The sequence below is a fragment of the Aulonocara sp. 'chitande type north' Nkhata Bay genome, linkage group LG20 (assembly GCF_057382095.1).
Source record: "Aulonocara sp. 'chitande type north' Nkhata Bay isolate Kocher_YH1m ecotype deep benthic linkage group LG20, A_spYH_male_GT1.1, whole genome shotgun sequence".
Lineage (NCBI taxonomy): Eukaryota > Metazoa > Chordata > Actinopteri > Cichliformes > Cichlidae > Aulonocara > Aulonocara sp. 'chitande type north' Nkhata Bay.
Genome location: NC_141363.1, coordinates 16,464,530 through 16,487,437, shown reverse-complemented (window position 1 = coordinate 16,487,437; position 22,908 = coordinate 16,464,530). Strand labels below are relative to the sequence as shown.

The following is a 22,908-nucleotide window of genomic DNA, read 5'->3' as shown; positions in this document are numbered from 1 at the left end:
CACCAATGTGCCAGTCATGCTCCATCTGTTACTCCATCATTCCCATCCAAGTTAATACCTCATCATGTTTGTTTGCTAGATATGAAGCAAGCAGTGTATTTCTCAACAGTCAGACCTTTTCAAAAAAAAAAAAAAAAAAAGCATGTGTAAGCAGCACTGAGCATGGAAGTGCAGGTTACTCATTGTAATCTCAGGAAAACATGTACACCTGCACATTCATGAACTTATCCAATCATGCTGCAGCAGCACAGAAGAAGAAATACTGTGGCTACAGGTCAGCAGCATCGACGTTCCCATTAAGTATCGGAAACCAAACAAAATCCTGTTTAGATTCGACATTAAGATGCTTCTGGGTGATCTCACCATAAGTGTGAATGAGTCCAAGTTGGGTCAAAGATTTTCTGGCCTGAGTGATCAGATGTCTGTTAGCGGTGTGTATGCAGATGTGTGTTTGGCCAGATTGAAGCCGAACAGAAGCACACTCTTATTCTAACACATTTGGAAAACACAAATTTGGAAACACAGATAATGTGAGTTGGTTTGTTTTGTTTGTTTGTTCAAAACCAAATGAGCATTCATTGTATTCATTGTGTCAGAGGCCCGCACCTGCATCCCAAAGACTCAAAAGTATCTGCAGCCAATGTTCTGGAGTCAATAAACCATAGGACACCTAAGAAGACCTCTATTTTGGGGGGCACAATGAAGACTTAAACAAATACTTTGGCTGACAGATATAGACTCGGGCTGTGAGAGCTAATGACAGATGTGAACTGATCTACTATGAATTGCTCACTTATGATCGGATTCCTCGAGAGGCATGTAATGCTAGTCGTTAACAAGGCCTCTGGGATTTTGCCATGTTTGTCGGTTGGCAGACAGTTTGGCTTATTTCTGGACCTTCTGATCTACTGGATACGTCTTCACAACTCTTAAAAGCAGAAAAGTATGTCAGGATCGAGTAGAAATAGGCTTAAACAGCAGAAAACCATGCGCTTTCCTTCCTTGCTAACCGAGAACAGAAAACAAAGGCACTGACTTGCAGATTCACCAAAACTGGACAAATGTAGCCTTGTTTGATAAATCCTGACACAATATTAATATTGTGTTCCCATTGAGCTACACTGGGCTTGTTTCTTTAGGCTGTCTTCTGCTAGTCTCTACCTTCCCCCATATCATCATCCATTCCACAGCCATTACCCTATCATAGTGCATTTTCTTCAATTGTAGACCCTCCACTCTGCCTCCCTGTTAATCTAGGACATACGATGTGGAGTGTGTGGCACGTGCTACACTGCAGCAGAAGCATGGACACCCCCCCTGCAGACTCAGCTGCGTGCATATAGAGTCACTTCAACAAGACATGAATTATGGATCATATGAAAATGAATAATGAAAAGAAAATGATATGCATAGCTGGTGGGAGAAGCTTGCAAGGTCCCAATGTTTGTGGTTCATATGGCAACATATTATTTTTCATTTATAATAGTCAGATTCACAGAGATTAAGCCACTAGTTAGAAGCGGGGGAAAAAAAACATTAAAAAAATTAAATGCTGCTAAAACGAAGTGAAAACTCCTCCAGTTTTCTGTATTTTGGATGTGTATTTTACATTGCTACAGTGACTGCAGAGCAAACAAGCCACCATTGAAAATAACTGGGCAAGTGCAAAAAAAAGGGAAAAAGAATGAGGGAAAAAATGACAGAAGCAGGAATGAATTTAAATAAAGCACCAGGTCACTGAAAGTCAAAACATGGGAAAACCTGTACAGAAAAACTATTTTAGTTAACAGGAAGACAACAAACTATTTTTATAATCAAAAGTCCAGTTACATTCTCTGTTATACCTATTCTCATTTCCTTTAGTCTTAAAAGAAATTTTATAACACACAGTGGTACAACACACTTCAGAGCTACACGATATCTGGCACGCTATCTGTATGTATCCATAATGTACGATATATGTATCGTATATGAGTCAAAAACCCTGCAACATACTCAAACGACCTCAGGCCCAGTTCACATTAGCATCTCTCCAGGTCACCTGCTTGGCAACCTGGATACAAAAGCATTTCTTTTTAGAGACTAACCAGCCACGGAGGCTGCAAGCCAATGTACTACTAGTGCCGGTCCCAAGCCCAATTAATGGGGAGTGTTGTTTCAGGAAGGGCATTCAGCATAAAATTTCTGCCAAATCAAACATTCAGCTCATCGAGAATGAGATTTTCATACTGGATTGGATGGACAGATGTTAATAAAAGCACTTCCAGTACTGTTGACCAACAGGGTGCCAGTGGAAACTGTGCTACTGCTGGCTGAAGACAAAGGCAAAGGAAAGAGGGGGGGAGTGTTAGGAGGTGAGAGCAGGGACTTTAAATGAAAGAACTACGAAGTGAGAGCAGGTACAATGGAGAGTGGAAATCCAGTTGGTCCAGTTGGTTTTGAGAAACTGTTTATGTAGAGTGCTACACATGACTGGCTGTGCTAAACAAAAAAACCCAAAAAAACACTTGAACAGGAACTTTATCTTATTGAGTGTTCGTGGCATATTCAAATGATTTGACAGTGACTTGTAAACATGCAAAAACACAAAAGATGAAGTGATTGCATGCCACACTGCTGTGATTGTGCTAGTTATTTGAAAGTGTATTCATGGTGGAATATTTCAAACTGTGTTAACAAACAAATTCTTTAATTTATTTGTTCCACAATCACATCCCTGGAAGCATGTCAAGGTGTGCTTATACGGTTACCATGCAAGTCCTAGGAATAAGTCAACCGTATTGTTCAGGCTGTAGCTTGTTGGTTGATATGATCACTGCACGCCTGAAATTCACTTTCGCTTTTACATAAACACACGCGCACGAGGAAACCAGGAGCTGAGGGGATAAACTACGTTTTTTGTGATGATGATGGAGCAGTGAAGCTAAGTCAAAAGTTAAAGTGTGCACACTTGTGAGCAGTGGCAGTGTGTATGTGCATGAGCGTGCATGCCCACATGCCGCTATTCTAAGTGCAAGTGACACCATAAACGAGGAATCTTACATTTTAATAAGCGATGATCACGCTATCCCCAAGATCATCATCCATCAGCAGAACCCTAATAAAGTGTCAACAGTGGACTTGTTTCACTGCTGAAACTGTGATTTAACATCTGAGGTTGAAGACAAACGACATATTATGAAGCCAGTTCATTTAGTCTGGTTCTCATTTTGTTACTTGGCAACAGTAAGCCCAGCACATGTTACCGTAAATGCCACCCTCTCTTTCATTTGAGCAATATTTCATCACAGAAACAGCAGCAGGACACATGAATAATTATCTTTTAAATAAACAGATGATCATGATTTAACGTTAAATATCATCTCATATTCTTTGATACTTTAACCTCATCTAGTAGCTCTTCATCAGAGAAACTAACAGGTGAGTGGGTTGCATAGGTTCAGTCCCAAGCTCTTTTTCTTGTCCGTCTGTAAAAGAAAACCCATTAGCACTAATTGCATCAGCTTGGAGCCGTTTTATTCCTGTCACATTTACCCGAGGTCCTGCACATCCATGCCCCTTCACAAAATAGCCAGAGTTGACAGAAGTCAGCAGAGTCTGTAGATTAATTGGTATTAAGTTAATTACTGCGTAGATAGGAACCCCATTGGGTCAGGACCCTGGTATTGTGTCCACAGGTGATCAATCATGGGAACCAAAGGTTTCCTGACACAGAGGCTTTCAGCTTTCAGGACATAGACAAAAACCGGGCCACCACTGCCACGGTAACCAAGCCCACAAGCATATTAACAGAGTAAGGCCATGAAAACCAACTAGTTCAGAGTCTTAACAACATCTAACCAGACTCTGAATCTTCACAAGCTCCACTAGTCATTATTTTGTTTGTGTGACCCACTTACATCAAAAGGCTATGCACAAGTTTTACTTCTCCTTTTACTTCTTCTTCACAGCACATTAGTCAGCAGTAAATAACAGTGATGCTGTTTAGATGTATTAATTGCGACAGGATTCAGATTTCTAAGAGAAACACTATTGATACATTTATTTGATTTCAATTCCTGATATCATGATGGGAATTAGGTCAAATTTTCCAGTCATTTCATCAGCAAAGACTCCAACACAAAAAAGTAAATGGCAAACTTATTTATAGCAAAGCTGTGAGCTAGGCCGGAGGCTGCAGTTTGGGGAAAGTTTCACTGAGGACCAGCAGCAGCTCCCAGGCTTGGCAGGTCCAACATTTTCGCCTCTCGTTGTTTGTCAACATGTGTTGACAAACTGAATTATAGGTCAGTTGATTCACTAGCTTTGTTGGGGTAAAGAGTTAAGGAAAGTACACATCATAGGTTTTTACCTCTCAATCGTAAAAGGCTGATGAGGTATCGGCTTACTTGAACATCCGAGTTTGTGAATGCGATAACTTGAGAACAAAGCCATGTAGGATTTTGACATTTATACTGCAGGTGCATCTACTGAGGGTTGCTCCTGGCCACCGCCAGTATTTTTAAAAACTGCTCAACACAGCGAGACTCTTAGCTAATTAATCAAATGTTCTAGTGGTATGATCTATCAGTCATGCTAAACTATCAGATAGTAATATAGTAACATAAATTAAAATAATGCCAATTTGGATTACCTAATCGAGTAAGGAAAGCAATTCCGCGACTTCAAGCAGCGACAGGAGAAACAAGAAGTGGTGACAAAGTGGTCAGGTCCTGAGTTAAACTTAATCAACTCTGAGGAAAGAGGAACTACTAATTTGAGACCAAAGGATTACGGTCACTGACTTATATCCATCCATCCATCCATTCGCTTCCGCTTGTCCTTTTCAGGGTCGCGGGGGGCGCTGGAGCCTATCCCAGCTGTCATAGGGCAAGAGGCGGGGTACACCCTGGACAGGTCGCCAGTCTGTCGCAGGGCCAACACACAGGGACAGACAATCATTCGCACTCACATTCATTCGCACATTCACACCTAGTGACAATTTGGATTATCCAATTAACCTATCCCCACAAGCTGCATGTCTTTGGACGGTGGGAGGAAGCCGGAGTACCCGGAGAGAACCCACGCAAACACGGGGAGAACATGCAAACTCCACACAGAAAGACCCCGGCCTGATGTTGGAATTGAACTCAGGACCTTCTTGCTGTGCGGCAACAGTGCTAACCACCGTGCCACCGTGCTGCCCCCGTGATAAATGTCGTGATGCATGCTCAGTCATCCAGGTAAGTAAACTAGCACAACTGACTGAACAATGGGCTGTGAGGTCAGTTCCTTAATCATTAATATGCAAATTCTCATGACCATTGATCAACAACTACCGATCAAAGCCCAGTGCTGCTAGTTTCAGTCACTGTGCAATGTACCGTTTATAAGGTTGGGGAAACCTGCAGTCAGCTGAGACTGAAGAGTTTTTCCACTGAAAACGCTACGCCCAGATGAACAGAATCAGCCTTTTGGCAAGGTGATAAATATTACATTGTAGGCAACTTCATACCAAAATGTCTGCTAACAACCAACCATCAGAGATGCACGATGAATGAGTGTCTTGGAGTGTAGACAACCCTTTATGTATCACACAAAGAAAGTCAAGAGAGCAAGGTTGCTTGTTTGGCCAGACTTAAACACCAGTTCATATGATCGTCCTTGCACATACATGCTAACATGAGGTCATGACTGCTGAGCGAGGGAGACTGCTGCCTCGGTTGGTTTTGCAAAAAAATGTGAAAAACCTCAGCAATTGCTTTGTTTCCTGTTTTGGTTTGTATTCATGTTCCAAATGTGATTTTTTTCTGAGCTGGGACTACCAGAGGACTGCAGCACGTTGAGTATGCCTCAGTACAAGTATAAATAGTTATGGGAAGATTTGGCATTTTTCCATACCTGTACTTCTTATAAAAGTCTTCTAAGAAACTTCCTATAAAGAAGAATGAATCTATGCTTATGAGTTTAAAGCATTGTGCTGAATATTAGCATTCCATTAACCCTGTTGCTTTGGTTGCATTTGAACTAATCGCAATGAGCATGTTTAATTAAATTAATTATCATCAGGCAGTAATATCTTGGGGACTGAACACTCACAGAACACCTCCATTTGATGATTTTTGTAGTAACTTAAATATATTTCAAGGCGACTTGAATGTGCTCCTGTAACTTCTCTCAGTGTGATTTCCTTTTGGACAAACAAACAGCAAATCTGGATCAGCTTTCCTGGATGAGAGAAAATAGCCAAACCACAAAATGTGGGTGAGAGATCTTGCCCAATGAAATCAAGACAGCACAAAGCCTGCAGAAACAATGTTATCGCACTACACCAGAACTAACTTTAGAAATTTGGGAGCGAACTGAGAGGAGCACATTACTGAACAAGCTACTGATGAGTTTGATTTCTAAGTTAAAACGAATCAAATTATCTTTTTCATTTCAAACTAAAACATGCTGTTAAAATGAAACTCCTCCCTAGGACTGAGAGGGACAAGAAACTCTCAGGGTCAAATGTAGAATCTGTCCTGGGTCATCATGCTGTACGGGCTGTAAGACAACTCATGATCATGTCGCCAATGTATTTTAGGAGATAAAGTGTAAGCAGGGAATGTGGTGACATTGAGCTGGAAGTCAAGTCTATTCTTTATGGACTGAAGAATACAGCCAAAGTATGAAATGTATACGTGAAGAGCAAAGTGACCTCAGGATCATTTTATTTTCAGATGTTGCTGCTGTTTCCAATGTGAAGCTTTGCAGTTCATTGGGAAGCAGAAGAGATGAGGTCAGGGGCCTCCGAATCTATGGCCCTGAGGAGGAATCTGACCCTGAAGCAAAGATATTTGTCAGTGTACATGTTCATCTATGATGAAACGTTATGACAAGGCCGAGAGGATACAATACACACAGAAGGAGTCTAGTTTCCCTGAGAGGATTTACAAAGTTTCAGGCAACAAAAGACCAAACTTTAGAGGAGGCACAATTGTGTACAAGGTCAGTGAAAAGGCAGGTTTTATGTGAATCTGCCTTATAAAAGCACAGAGAGAAGTGTAGAAACTGAAAGACTAGAATTCTTATTGAGTTCTGAGCTCAGTGAGGCTAAACTAAATATGTCAAGCTTCTTAGACTAAGCTAAATATATGACCTTTTCCTAAAGCCAAAGTCTGTATCCATTGCTACCTAATTAATGCATATATATACAGTGGGTCAAAAAAGTATTTAGTCAGCCACCGATTGTGCAAGTTCCCCCACCTAAAATGATGACAGAGGTCAGTAATTTGCACCAGAGGTACACTTCAACTGTGAGAGACAGAATGTGAAAATAAAATCCATGAATCCACATGGTAGGATTTGTAAAGAATTTATTCGTAAATCAGGGTGGAAAATAAGTATTTGGTCAATAACAAAAATACAACCCAATACTTTGTAACATAACCTTTGTTGGCAATAACAGAGGTCAAACGTTTACTATAGGTCTTTACCAGGTTTGCACACACAGTAGCTGGTATTTTGGCCCATTCCTCCATGCAGATCTTCTCGAGAGCAGTGATGTTTTGGGGCTGTCGCTGAGCAACACGGACTTTCAACTCCCGCCACAGATTTTCTATGGGGTTGAGGTCTGGAGACTGGCTAGGCCACTCCAGGACTTTCAAATGCTTCTTACGGTGCCACTCCTTTGTTGCCCGGGCGGTGTGTTTTGGATCATTGTCATGTTGGAAGACCCAGCCTCGTTTCATCTTCAAAGTTCTCACTGATGGAAGGAGGTTTTGGCTCAAAATCTCACGATACACGGCCCCATTCATTCTGTCCTTAACACGGATCAGTCGTCCTGTCCCCTTGGCAGAAAAACAGCCCCATAGCATGATGTTTCCACCCCCATGCTTCACAGTAGGTATGGTGTTCTTGGGATGCAACTCAGTATTCTTCTTCCTCCAAACACGACGAGTTGAGTTTATACCAAAAAGTTCTACTTTGGTTTCATCTGACCACATGACATTCTCCCAATCCTCTGCTGTATCATCCATGTGCTCTCTGGCAAACTTCAGACGGGCCTGGACATGCACTGGCTTCAGCAGCGGAACACGTCTGGCACTGCGGGATTTGATTCCCTGCCGTTGTAGTGTGTTACTGATGGTGACCTTTGTTACTTTGGTCCCAGCTCTCTGCAGGTCATTCACCAGGTCCCCCCGTGTGGTTCTGGGATCTTTGCTCACCGTTCTCATGATCATTTTGACCCCACGGGATGAGATCTTGCGTGGAGCCCCAGATCGAGGGAGATTATCAGTGGTCTTGTATGTCTTCCATTTTCTGATGATTGCTCCCACAGTTGATTTTTTCACACCAAGCTGCTTGCCTATTGTAGATTCACTCTTCCCAGTCTGGTGCAGGTCTACAATACTTTTCCTGGTGTCCTTCGAAAGCTCTTTGGTCTTGGCCATGGCGGAGTTTGGAGTCTGACTGTTTGAGGCTGTGGACAGGTGTCTTTTATACAGATGATGAGTTCAAACAGGTGCCATTCATACAGGTAACGAGTGGGGGACAGAAAACCTTCTTACAGAAGACGTTACAGGTCTGTGAGAGCCAGAGATTTTCCTTGTTTGAGGTGACCAAATACTTATTTTCCACCCTGATTTACGAATAAATTCTTTACAAATCCTACCATGTGGATTCATGGATTTTTTTTTCACATTCTGTCTCTCACAGTTGAAGTGTACCTCTGGTGCAAATTACTGACCTCTGTCATCATTTTAAGTGGGGGAACTTGCACAATCGGTGGCTGACTAAATACTTTTTTGCCCCACTGTAGCTGACAAGTGACTGATGGGGACAGATAATCAATCAAGCAGTCAAATGTATTTCACAGAATTTTGCCTGCAATTATTCATACTGCTGCTAGAGCTGATTTAACTCCAAAATATAAATATAGGTCATAATAACAGATTTTCATGATGCTGCATCCTATTTACCAGGAGAGATGTGAGTGTGAGGAGCTCATGTCATAAGGTAACTCAGAATGGGTCTATTTCTTTGTGTTGAAAGGGGTCAGTTGAGGTGGTTCGGGCATGCTGGCTGGATGCCTAATGTTGATATATTCTAAGCATGTCCAACACCCAGAATGTGGAGGGATTATATACCCCATTTAGTCTGGAAACATATGCATTCCCGCAGGGCTGAGCTGAGACATCCGGCGAGAGAGAAGGACTAAAGGGCCATTTTGCTTACTCCAACCCAATTAAAGAGTAGCAAATGAACAGATGCAATATATAGAATTAAGCTCAGCACGCACTGCAGTAAATGATCCAAAAATCAAATGTAGCTCGTATGTTTGGCTACTAATGTGGATTATGCATGCAGAACGAGCACTTGATCCCAGTCCCTTTCATCCTTAGTCATGCTTTGGTGTTCTCTTTGAGGGGATGCCAACGAGGGGGCGATGGCACACTGCTCACCGATACAACCCAAAGCAGCAAGGCTCAATATTACAGAAGGGACTGGGAAGTGAAAGCGAGCACGAGCAATATTGCTAGTGTGGGGGCAATTGGGAGTATGCCCCAGTTATGTACAATGTTGCAAGGGCAGAAGTGGAGGGGACAGTCGTGCAGACTCACGTGCCAACGCACGCTGTGATATTTTGCCAAGGTCCAGACAAGTTATACAGGAAGAACAAGGCCAAATAAAACACGTTGAGACACGCTGAGGGTAAGCTGTGACAGACAGAGCCAGGCACGAGTCTGAGGCTTTCGCACACACACAGAGCACGAGGGCAGGCAGCGGCAGAAAGATCTGAGGCCACACGGAATCAGAATGAGTTCTTGCTTTCTGTGACCTACATACACCGTGTTAAAGGAATTAAGAGTTTGTTGTAGACGCATTTGTGGCTCGTGACTGACGAGCAGACGCTCAGTCCTCGATCCTTGTGGGTCTCTGCCCTGCGGCTCCCCACAATAACATATGATCAATAGCACATGAGGAAATGAAAGAAAAAAAGTCAAAATAACAAAATAACTTACAGAGTGCAGGAATCACAGGGTGCGAGTGACTCCCAGAATCACTTTCCTGCAGGGCAAACTCAGTTGATTAAAAAGATGTGATGAAGCCCTCATCTTGACAAACGGAGATGATAACTGATGACAAGGCACTTGCCATCAATTCCAAAGAGCGTCAGTGCTACCGTCTGAGATCAGTGTGCTGAGTGTGGCTTTTGTCAGGACATCAGATGGGAAACATGTTTGAGTAGGCAGCTGAGAGATCTGCCGTTAGGCCCATTTTTAAGGAGGCGTGTTGATGTCTGTGTGTGTTAATGTGCCAGATTGACTCCAAGCTGATTCCCTCCCTTCAGCCCTGATTTCTGCTGCTTTATTGTCCTAAAAAGGCACGATGGCTTAGTGGTGGACAAAGGGGAGAGAAGAAATGACTGATGGCAAATGCTTCTCATGAGAGATGGAGCAACATCTCCAATTCTAATGGGACAGCAGAGGGTGGCTGGGTGGGGTTGGGGGGGTCAAAACAAGGTGAAACCCCAAAGGAAATAAAGCACAAGTGTTTGAGTAGGAACGAAGGGGTAGGCTTGGGGATATCTGCCCCGTCACGGTCCTCATCTCATTTCCATAACTAAATCAGGGACGCGTGCCCTACTGTGTTTGTGTTGTACTGCCAGCTGCTGCCTTCGTTTGACAGACGCAGCACCCTCGCTAAATGTCACTGAGAGAGCTGCTTTGTGTCTGCTGAGATAAATGCATCTCACAAGCTTGATTTTCGAGAGTTTTATCATCCGTGAGGTTGCTTTGGCTGAAAAATGGAAAATCTGAAACTTATGCGTTTCTTTGATTCAAATACTTCTCGAGAACTGAAAGCTGAAACCTACTGGTCGGGCAGCATGTGGCTGCTTAATGACACTGACAGACAACACGAGAAGCTTGAACGCTCACAGGCGCATCTGCGTTAGCTATTACACTGATGTAGAAAAACAGGACAGGCAATGAGCTTCAGGGAAATAAGCAGTATTTTTAAGCTGCGTTGGAGTTCATGAATTATGAAACCATAAAATAAAGGTTTTGTCACGCATTCAAAAGTTACTTTAAGAGAACTTAACTGGTTACATATGTGGTGTTCTGAACGACTGTGCAGATGGTTTTTCTTGTAGTTATGCTACAGGCATAAATGTTTCAGTCAACATCTTCATCTCTGTCACATCCAGTTCTAAAAATAGTATTCCTGTTTTTATTCAGCTAAATCAGAAACTCGAAACGCTGTGACTGAATTCTCAAATGCTGAATGCTTTAAATGGTTGAAAAGGAACTTATATACACCAGTGAAATACGGCCTGGATCAGTTCCAGCAAGATAAATACTTGGCTTTGTTTCAACTCTAACTGACAAATGTGCCTTTTTTTAATGCTTTCATTTTGTAATTATGATGCAAGCAGGGTCGATTCTAGGATCAACCATAATGTTGCACATACAGTGCTTTGAACTTAATATTAACAGACTATGTTTGCAAATCTCTTTAGATCTCGATTCAGTTGCATACAGATTACATTGTTGGCTTCAACGCCATTCAATTTTATTTATATAGATTGATATTACAACAACAGTTGCACTTTATATTTTAAGGCGAAGCCCCAAAATACAAAATTTAGAAGCAACCCAATTAGCTGGATGGTCTACTGTAGTGTCTTAGAATAATTCATAGTAAGTAATCAATATTATTCACTAGATTTAGGATGGGCCCTTTAGAATTTTCCAAAGTAAGTTAAAGAACAAGGAAAGAAAAGAGGACAAACATACACAGCATTGTTTCAGTCTCTTAACCACATACAGCAGAGGCAGTCCACCAAATCATTAAGCACTTACAGCACCATTATTCAGCAAAGACAGTGGGAAATCACCCTGCCTCTCCACACAGCTGGACAAGGAGCGAACTGGTAACAGAGTCGGTTTTACACAAATGTTTTGTAATTCATACAAACCTGTATTGTCCAGACTCAACACAGAGCATTGTGTATTCAAAATTTCAAGAGTGGAGAATAGATTGTAGTCTGTCACATGAATGTGGACAAACATAATTTCTTGAATGTGACATGTCCATTCGTTTCTTTTTGCTCCCTCTCTATCCTCCTCTCAGTCTTTGTGTTGCCACCCAAAAGTTTAATGTAACAATGAAACAGAATATGCTACTAATGTCTAGTGATCTAGCTAAAGTCAAATATAAATAAGTAGACACTTTATAAGTCACAGCAATACCTCCACGTTCAGAACAGTTTGCACTTTTGCTATGTTTCAGTTGATGAAACATAGCAAACAACAACAGCAACAAAAGTCTTATTCAATAATGAATCCGTTAAAAACAATGGCATAAACTAATACTACATGCATTATTATGATTATTATGTTTTTAGTGGTGCTATGAAGAAACCTAGGGGTGTTTAGACTCTTTTTATGGGTGCTCAAACTCACCTATGGTTACAAATAAAGAGATCAGTTCGTTAGTCTAAGGATGTTTGTGTGGTACTGCTGTCTAGTGGGTGTATCTGGTATTACCCCTAAAAGCAAAAAGGGTAAAAGGTTAGTCCATCATTTGCAACTACAGTTTTTTATTTACCATTATCATTTTTTTTAAGAATAAAACCCTTTAAAGTCTCTTCTTGTTTTTAAGGTTCTATACTGATTACTTCAATAATATCCATCTATCCATTCTCTGCCGCTAATCCTTTTTCAGGGTCGCGGGTGGGAGCCTATCCCAACTTGGACTCTTCACCATTGGACCCTAGAACTGAAGAAACTTCTCGGATGAGAGGTAAAACGTCTTCAAGCAACTTAAAGAAGTCCAGAGGCTTTTCTTTCCAAACTCCTTAGACTACATCCTGGACAGGTCGCCAGTCTGTCACAGGGCTAACACATAGACAATCACTCACACCTAAGGGCAATTTAGATTTCCAGTTAAACTAACTGCATATCTTTGAACTGTGGGAGGAAGCCGGAGTACCCCGACAGAACCCACACAAACACGGGGAGAACATGCAAACTCCACACAGAAAGAGCCCGGCCTGATGGTGGAATTGAACTCAGGATCTTCTTTCTGTAAAGAACAGTGCTAACCACAATGCCACCCACTTTAATAATATATGACTTTTCTATTTATGTTTTAAACTGTTTTGTTGATGAATGTTAGGAACCACACTGTGTGTTGAAATTTGCTTGTGAAGGCAACTACTGCTACTGAAAAGGTAGCAGTAGAAAAGGTAGCAGTATATATTTTTTTTTCTTTCTTTTTTTCTTGCAGTGGCCAAGTGAAAGTCCAGACCGCCATTGATTGTGGCGAGGCTTAAAGAAAGTGGAGCATAACTCAGTTAACTCAATTGAGTGACTGATAGTGTCATACAAAAGACAATTACATAAAATTATTGTTCTAAAAGTTATTGTACTAAGTGTGCTCAGGTTTTCCACACACTGCTTTGTCATTTTGGCTCAGTTATTGTTAAGTGATGACACAGTGTAATGTGGCATGTGCTGTTGTTCATCTCATGTTGTATTTATCCAATTTTAAGACTTGATAACGACTAGATCTTTTTTATTGTGTCCAGATATGCAAAACTCTAGAACTGACAGAGAGTGTACTTTGATTATGACTACAGATGGTAGGGAAGGAAGCAGCATGGGCAGGACGTTCCCCCAACTCTGCATTCCTGCCTCACACTACCACCTGGCTGAATTCCAAAACTTAGGAGAAAAATGGCACTTTTTTACTTTGTTTATCTTTTTGATTTCGCTCTGGAAAGTGCATTTAAAATTCTTTATCTACTTAGATGGAACACTAAACAAAGATGGGATAATAATTTATGACAAGATTTCCTTTCTTAGCAAATAACTCTAGCTGTACTTTGACCCATGCTGGCTGGCTTACATTATCAGCCAGCTTTTCCTGCATTTCCCAGACTATAAACTCAGATAGTGTCAGTGAACCAAAGCGTATAATCTTAGGGTTATATAAAACAACATGAGTGAAAGAAACATTCCCGACTAGCTCCCTTGCTTTTTAATAACAACATGTCTGCTTTATTTTCCTTTTTTTAAGTCGAGTTTAACTGAAAAGTGCTTTTTATGTCCCCACCCCCTCATGAAGAAATGTTTAAAAGGTTAATACCACCTTAACTGAATTTTGGGTTCTAGGTATTTTGGCAGACTCACACAACTGAGCAGTGTGAGGTTACTATGAAAAGTCTGTCCTTATTTGACCCCTGTCCTCCTGCCTGCACATAGGAGACTGTTGACCAGCTTGTGCACCACATATAACCCAGTAGCAGTTGGTCACAGCTATGAGATTAATGAGGACCTGGTGCCAGCGTGCACTTGTGCATGAATTAGGGGTAAATCGTGGAAACTTTACCCTTTATTTCCTGAAATCTCTGTCTGACTGTTCATATACAAGCACTCATCTCTCATTTTGTACTGTAAAAGATAGCCCACTGTGTGTCCTAATGTAACCTCCACAAATGTGAGCCCAAAGTCTCCACTCTGGCTGAATGTAAGCAGTGAAGAAAGCACATGGAGATGGGTCAGTAACAGAAGTGTAATGTGCCCTTGTATTGCCTTTGTTCTGCAGTCTAAACTCTGCCTGGCTCCCTTCTTTGCTATCACATGCTTTGCTTGATTGTTTACTTGCACTAGTTTGGTCACTCTCAGTCTAAGCTCCCTCCCTCTCTTTCTCTCTACACTCTTCTTTCCATCCAGCCTCTCTCACCCACACACCAGCTGATTCCTGCTTAGTGTTATGTGGCGATAAGGGCAGAGACGAAACGGGAAAGAAAGCTCTAAAGAGACCTTTTCTCTCAAGATTTGGCTTTTTGCTGCTGCAGCTTTAATTCATCTACTGTGAGTATCTTTCTTTGCCCGATCCAATAAACAGGCTGTAGTGTTGTTTGGCAAGGAACACTTTAGGAAATAGATGAAATAATAGACGAGTCTCCCTGCTCACACAACCCCAAACTGCAAGGGAGAGGAGGCGGACGTGCAGAAAAGCAACATAGATTGAGCTGAGAGATTTCTAGAAGTGTGTCAAAATGAACAGCCTAAAAAACCCACACTTTTAATGCAAATTAAAGTAAATCAGCACTACTGGTTATTTTTGCAGAATAAAAACTGAACTTCAAGATTTGTTGATGCAACTGTATAATTTTTTGTTTGCCAGTGGGTCTTTGAGTCAGTTTTATTCTGCAGAAAGAAACGGTGTTGTAAAGGCAAAACCGAGTCTCTTATTTCTTTCCAAATATGTGTTTGTAACACGGTTTAAATGTTTCCATTTACCTCTGCCCTTGCAGAAGGTCAGCTCAGACACTTCAACTGACTCATGGCCAATTTCCACCATTTTCACTTGCTGTGTATGGGGGTGGGTGCTGAGTAGTGGTTTGCCAATATGAGTGAGGACCAGTTTAAATTACATACCATTAGAGTGAGGGCGTTTTTAGGAAAGTGCGGCACGACCTCACTTTGGCACGGACTTTCAATGCATTATTTGAGTGTTACAATTTGGTTTAGAGTTCAGTTTAGAAATGAGAAAAGGCTGGGGTAAGGGGTAGGGATGTAATTGTGATGGTTATGATAAGGGGCTATGGAATGAATTTCCTCTGTGAAAATCCTCAAAAAGATAAATGTGTAAATTGAGGGTGTATGCTGTGCAGACATACTTGGTACATACTTTGTAGGGACTTTGCCACCTAACAGAGATTTTAGAAACATGTAATTCATTGGACAGATACTTCTAAAAGGTAGTTATTATCTGAAATGAACTAGGCCACTGGTATGGACCCTGCAAATAATACCAGGTAACAGTTTGTTTAGGTAAACTTTAACTATCAAGGATCAGACTTAATTTCTGTCTTAGTGTCTTTCTGTTAAAGCACTGTGCAGAAGTCTTGAGCCACAACTCATTTCTATATATTTTGTTAGCAAAACAGGAAATAGATGTAACGATTTTTGAAACATCCAAACACACATGGAAACACAGTAAATAATATTTTTAAAAACTGCATTGGAAGTGTTTTTGGGATGATTTAATTTGTGCTGGAAAAATGAAGCCATTGCCAATCAGAAACTTCCCAAATTACACTGAGCGTGGATCAAAAGCTGATGTTATATTCCTGTGTTCATAATTTCATCATTGTGACAGAATCCCCAACACCAATGGCTGAAATGTAGCCCCAGACTATAACAGAGCCTCCACCATGTTTCTCAGATGGATGTAGACACTTACTGTTGCACGTCTGTCCTGACTTTACTCACATGATTTGCCTTTTCTCCCCATTTCCCTTCCTTAACGATGGCTTCTTGTCAAATACCCTTCCACTGTGACCATTTCTGGCGAGGCTTCAGTAAAAAGTTAGTGGTTCAGCTTAAGGGTAAAAGCTATATTTCGGGTCCTCGTCTGTTTTTTTCAGGTTTTTTTATCTTTTCCATCTTTTTTTTATTTAAATTTTATCCTTTTTATCATTTCCATTTCTTAAGTAGAATACTTCAGATACTGTTCATCAGATATTGTTTAACTGGGCTTAGGGCTGCTAATTCTACTTCTATCCTCAACTTGTCCAGTTTCCTAAAATCTTTTAAAGGACATGCTGCACACCATGCCGAGCTTCCAGCTAATAACTTTGAGAATCACTTCCCTGAGAATCCCTGTTTGGGTTCGGCAGACAGGGATAAAATTCTATTTATCTATACCTAGGCCTGTCAGACAGTTAAAGGGTTAAGAAACATATATATTTTTGACATAGTGCTAGTACCAAAATGCCTAAAGATACAATTTAAGTTGGCTCTTTGCTAAGCTATTTATGTGTAAAAGGAACACAGGTAGCTCTACTGAGCTAGGTACTACTTTATGCTTGAATTAGGGGCAATTGTAGGATCAAACCTTCAGTGAGGCCTCAATCATAATGTCATGCATACAGTGCCTTCTAATTAATATTCATTATTAATAATAATATTATTATGTGCAATGTTACCATCAAATCTAATTAGTTGGATGACCTATTGTAGTGTCTAAGAATAATTCAAAATAAATAATCACAGATTTCAATATAACAAAATACTTTTAGCCATGAAACCTGAAGCAAAGGCTCAATCGTCTTGGCCACAATTTTCCAAAGTAAGTTGAACTATTTAGCAGATGAAAAGCAGATAAATGGACAAACATGAACATGACTTCATTCTCTTAACCACATGCAGTAGAGCAAGTCCACATAATCATCAAGTACCTAAAATAAGACACCTATTTGTACTTGTTGACCTTATATCCATCCATTCATTTTTTTTCCTGCTTATCCAATTCAGGGTAATGGGGGTAGAGAGGTGGGGTGCACCCTGGACATGTTGCCAGTGTTTCACAGGACTTGACCTTATAACATCTTGGTTTAATAAACAACCCAGAATTTCATGAATACATCCAGTTAACTTCTTTCAGATAATCTATTATAGCAGATCTATTGACAAGTAATTAAAGATTACAACCTGTTCATCTGGACAATATAAAAACTCTATTAGCCCAGTTTTAACCTATTTTAAGCAGACACTTTCATTACAGTTAAGGAATCTCAAATATCTATTGCTCAGACTACTGCTACATAATGTTTGATGTGCACATTGTTATTTAAAAGCTAGCTAGAAATACCGTCTCTGCTTTGTTATGTGCAACAGGGAATCAGACGAATCAGGTGAATCTCATTAAGTGCTTTATAAAGGTGGCTTGGAAGAGTGCCAAATCCTCTTTTTGGTAGTCTGGCCACCTCATTATCTTTTGCTTTAGAGTTGCCAGATAATAAACCATAATAAAAAGCACCTTGATGCATACTCAAACATCCAGTTAAGTAAATCCCAAAAGGCTGATTCTGTTCATCTGGACGTTGCGTTTTCAGTGGGAGAAACGTTTCGCCACTCATCCAAGTGACTTCTTCAGTCTCAGCTGACTGCAGGTGTTGCCCCCCTGGTGTGACAGGTGCCTGGGAGGGGTGCGATCCTAGATCCCGCAGCTGTGTATTGACATAAAGAGGCACAGATCATGAACTTGTTTACGTTTCAACTGCAGGATTTATTCTGCAGATTTGCCTCCCAGGGGGGTTTACGCTCCTCCTGGCCGCTATGCGCCACCTAGTGGTATTTTTTAAGTAATGCCATGGAAGATGTAAAGTGTAATTAGAAAATACTGATTTAACACTGAACGATATAACAAAGACCAAAATATAACTGGGGTGTTCCCTTTTTCCTTGTATGAAGACATAAACTGAACTAACATCCCCATAAGTCTTTTTATCTCTTAACTTTTTAACTATTAGTGTAATCCAGAGGTTAACATATGTTAACCTTTTACACAGGCTTCCCCAACCTGCAGGTGAACGACTGACGAAATGTTTCTCCCACTGAAAATGCTACATCCAGATGAAAAAAAATCAACCTTTTGGGATATAGTAAAAGTACTAACAACAAAGTGTTATTTTGATATTTTATGACATTTTGCATTCCTAGAGATGGTACAGGATAGAATGAAAACAGATTTAACCCTTCTGTGTTCTTGTTGTCATGATGTTACAGTGCAGTCACACAGTCACACAGGTGTTGTTGCTTCAACAGTGTGGCTTGTCATTAATAAATAAGACTTCTGTTGCAGTGGCAAAAAGAAGATGATGAGGTAATTTCATGACCTAAATCACTGGTGCAGATTTAAAACACACTTTACATGAAATACAGCAAACATTTCAAAGTGCTCTGATAATGTGGGGACATTGCTGTGTCTGTGTATTTTTGCTTTCTAAACAGTGTCAGAAATGTTAGCTAATGTAGGCTAGATCACTAGAGATTATTAGCTAAGTTGGATGTACTTTATTATTTTAGTTAGTTAAAAGTTCTGTCCCTGTTCTGGAAAATTGGGCTTCATTATTTGTTTATGGTACAGCTCTAGTGCCAGGTAACAGCAAGTGAAAAAAATGTTGCCCATCAATGGACAGCAGCAGTCTGTATTCAATTTAGATACTGCTATTCATATGTCCAGGTGTATCGACTGTCAGGGTGTTTTTTCACTGTCTTTATTGAATAACGGTCATGAGGAATCATGCATAAATACTTACAGAACAATAAAACTGATGTAAAATTGTTTGATGCAGACAAGATAAAGGAATAAAGCTGCATCTAATAATCTACAATACCACTGTTCATCAGGCATGCACAAAGATTTTATATGCTCTTGAAAAGCTTAAACTCTCCTATCATCAATGCACATAGGTCAGAGGGATCATCCATGACAAGAGAAGTGATTAGTCAATAGACTGATTTCTTATCTGCCAATCGCTGATCTAGAACCTAACATGCTCTGGAGCAGGTTGGGTTTGCACCCTACGTTACTATAGCGATGTTCCCAAGTGAACCACTTTGGTAGTACTGAAAACCCAGTTACCACAGTGATGTTCCCAGGTAAGAAGAGAGCCACCCTGGTAGTAGTGGAAACCCAGAGTTAATCCTGAAGTTACCTGGATTTTAGTGTGCAATATTCAATACCTGCTGCCACTGACATCCAACCACCGCACTGTGAAACATTCTGTTCCGCTGCTATTAGCATACTGTACTATTGTATCATATATACATATAAATACATTTATTTATATCTAAATTATATTTCTTCTGCCTTGTATAGTGTATAGTTTCTTCTATGTTTGCATAGTATAGTTGTTCTTAGGTATACTGCATCTATTTATTTATTCCTGCCACGTCCACCACTGCTGCTGTAACAATGTGAATTTCCCATCTCTGGGACTAGTAAAGGCTATCTTATCTTATATGACAATTAATACTGCTTCTTACTATTACTCTAGTATCAGATCTAGAAAATTTTACATTGGGGGGGCAAGTCAGTCAACTCAGTGAAGTATGTGAAAATCCCCTATATGTAAATGGACTCAACAAAATATCCACAAAAGCACTTTAAAAATATTTATTGTTATTATGTCTTCTAAGAAAAACGTTTTTATGTAGGTAGACAGGTTAGTTTAGACAGGTGCTGGGGGGTAAGGCTAACTAGTACCCTCGAATGTTAAAAATATTGTGTCGGAAAGAGAGATGAAACTGTTTCTTTTCCAGGTTTTATAGCAGTGATGTTAATGCGACATTGCAGAGTAAACATAATTAAGAACACTAATTCTGGCCTTATTGTATTAGTGCTGTGCATCGTGGCTCACTGCAGTGACGGTGACACTACACAGTGCAGCGCCTAATTGTATTTATCAATTACACCCGTGTTCACCCTGCTAGCAGCGTTTGTACGGCTCCTGCTGAGTGTTTTCTTCTCTCTAAAGACTCCAGTGTTTAACCGTCACTGACCTGTAACTCAAGTTACCGCTGAGGTTTGTCTCTACGGTGTCTATGACTATATGCCGGTAAAGTCATAATGATGTTAATGTACATTTACCTGTTTCTAGATGCTGCGTTTGACTACTGGGCGCGTGGGATGCCTCCTGGCCAGGCGCGCGACAGCTGCCGTGACTACCAGCAGCACGAGGATGGCGAGCAAAGGTGAAGATCGTTCAAAGGGGATTTATAGGTCCACTATAAATATTTTAATCTTACTTTTATTTAATAGTATAAGTAAAATGGCATCTCTAAAGTTTTTTCTGTCTCACAAAAAACGGTAAATACTGACAAGACCTTAAATTTTCAGAGCATAAACTTAAAAAGAACAATTTCAGACATATTAAGCTAACATGGAGATATGAAGTTTCTATCACGGCAGAGATGTGGAATTTGAAAAGTAGGCAAACACAGGTGTAAATTAAGGCTTAGAGTTATTGATAAAAACTGAAGTGTTTACCAACAATTTCAAATTCAAATTTTATTTGTCACACACACACACACACACAACCATACACAGTATGACATGGGGGTGAAATGCTTGTAGCTGTACAATGCCCGACCATTAAATGACAGAAGAAAAGTTTTACAATATTTACAATTTACTACAAAAATTTACAAAAATTTACAAATTTCATGCTAAAATGGCTGCAGTTTATATTGTTAATATTAGTAATGGCCGAAACTGACGAAGATCGCCACCATAGAAAAGACGTGATCCAAAGGAATTATGGATTTAAGTCAAGTAATGTGATTTGTTAGTGGGGGGTTTCCCATCATGCAGTATACTGAGTTAAACAGCAGATGGCGCTTATGTACTTTCATAACTACACACTCATCTAGACAAGATGGTACCTGGGCTTATCAATGATGGAGTGGGTTGTGAGGGGGGACAAATGTACACTGCTGAGTATCTTTGTATCTGTGCCTCCAGAGGTGTCCGAGTCAGTGGACATGTCTCAGCCAATGTACTGGGACCGTGTGGACATCCCACTGCCTGACAAACCCTACAAAGATGTCCTGACTGATGCTGACAAGAGCCTGAAGCAGAAGGAGAAAGGACCCTGGGGTCAGCTGACTAAAGAAGAAAAGATTGCCTGTAGGTTCTTTAGTTTAGCTCATTATGCTCAGTAGAAGGGGGGGTGCTGTGTTATTGATGCACTCATCTTACCCCCCTCCTCCCCTGCTGCAGTGTATCGGCTGACGTTCTGCAAGACCTACCCAGAGATGAAGCAGCAGACAGCAGAGTGGAAGACGGTCATTGGGGGCATTTTCTTCTTCCTGGGCTTCACAGGCATAGTGATCTGGTGGCAGAGTGTCTACGGTAAAATCTGACTTTTGTGGTCTGAAAAAATTAAACCAGTCTCTCTCGCAACGTAACACAAGCAATGCCTGTGGCTGAGAACACCAAACCTTTCTTGTCAACATCACACACTTCAGTGTCATTTTTTTTTTCTCTCTCAGCAGACTTTCATTAAGGAAATAACTAATAGCATTAAAGATGGCTCTGGCTCTTTTCTAATCTCCCAGTGAGTCAAACCAGCTGGGCCAGAAAGGACCTGAACAGAGCCTGGCACAGCTAGATGAACATCAGGCTTTAATAATGCAACTGTTTAGTTGGCAAGTTTGTTTGGCAAGTTAATTACAGGTGATACTGGAGTGTGGAGCATCATGTGAGTTGCATTCTTTTGTCCTTGTAGTCTACCCTCCACGTCCCAGGACCTTTGATGACGAATGGAAGTCCCAGCAGCTGAAGAGGATGTTGGACATGAAGATCAACCCCATCCAGGGCATCTCTGCCAAGTGGGACTATGAAAAAGGCCAGTGGAAATAAAGAGGGCTAGGCAGGGGGCTGAGGTAGCACAGTCTGGACCTTTTACCTGAGTGTGGCTCAGTTTGACTATAGGAAGCTGCTATTGCTTTTGAATGCTGTTACAACTGTCAAAACCACTAGAAAGATGGAGCCTCTCTAGGGAATTGTACTCTGTTACCTCTAGCTTTCCAAACAGTATCTTCCTCTAAAGCCACTTTAGCCTTCAGTCACAGGGATAACTCTGTCCGTCCTGATGTAACAAAATAAAGCTTGGCTTTTGTCTGTCATGTGTCAGGTGTGTTTATTGTGGAGTCCTGTGTATAGTAAGTACTTAACTGTGCCATTAACATCTAAGAATATTTACCTCCACCACGGAGGTTATGGGATATGAATAGATTCTTAAAGGTATGGACTGATTTCAGTTTTTGCCAGCAGTGGAAATCATTTTAAAAGGAAATGACTTTAAGTAAATCTGGGTCCAATAATTGTTTTAAAGGATTGTTTTTATAAGGCAAGACTACTGGCAGACTCACTTATTTTGACAAATATGAAAACAAAAAGCCTAAATTCTCAGTATTTGAGAGCCTTTTGTCTAACTTGTAAAGATGCAGGCGATCAGGCTGGCTAAGAAAATGCTCTAGAAGGCTGCGTTCGCAAATGTAGACTGCACATCAGTTTAAAATATGGTAAAAGTACTTTTAGTAAGTTCTTCTATGGAGATTCTGCATAACAAAA

General features: G+C 40.7%; 1 protein-coding gene across 1 annotated transcript; it reads left to right on the top strand.

Moving 5' to 3' along the window:
• The first annotated feature begins 14,689 nt into the window (after positions 1-14,689).
• Positions 14,690-22,460, top strand: cox4i2 (cytochrome c oxidase subunit 4I2). The gene is made up of 5 exons (XM_086278089.1): positions 14,690-14,849; positions 20,432-20,525; positions 21,295-21,459; positions 21,553-21,684; positions 22,061-22,460. Exons 2-5 carry the CDS (start codon positions 20,432-20,434, stop codon positions 22,192-22,194), a joined length of 525 nt encoding a protein of 174 aa, XP_086134215.1. The 5' UTR covers positions 14,690-14,849; the 3' UTR covers positions 22,195-22,460.
• Positions 22,461-22,908: the final 448 nt, after the last annotated feature.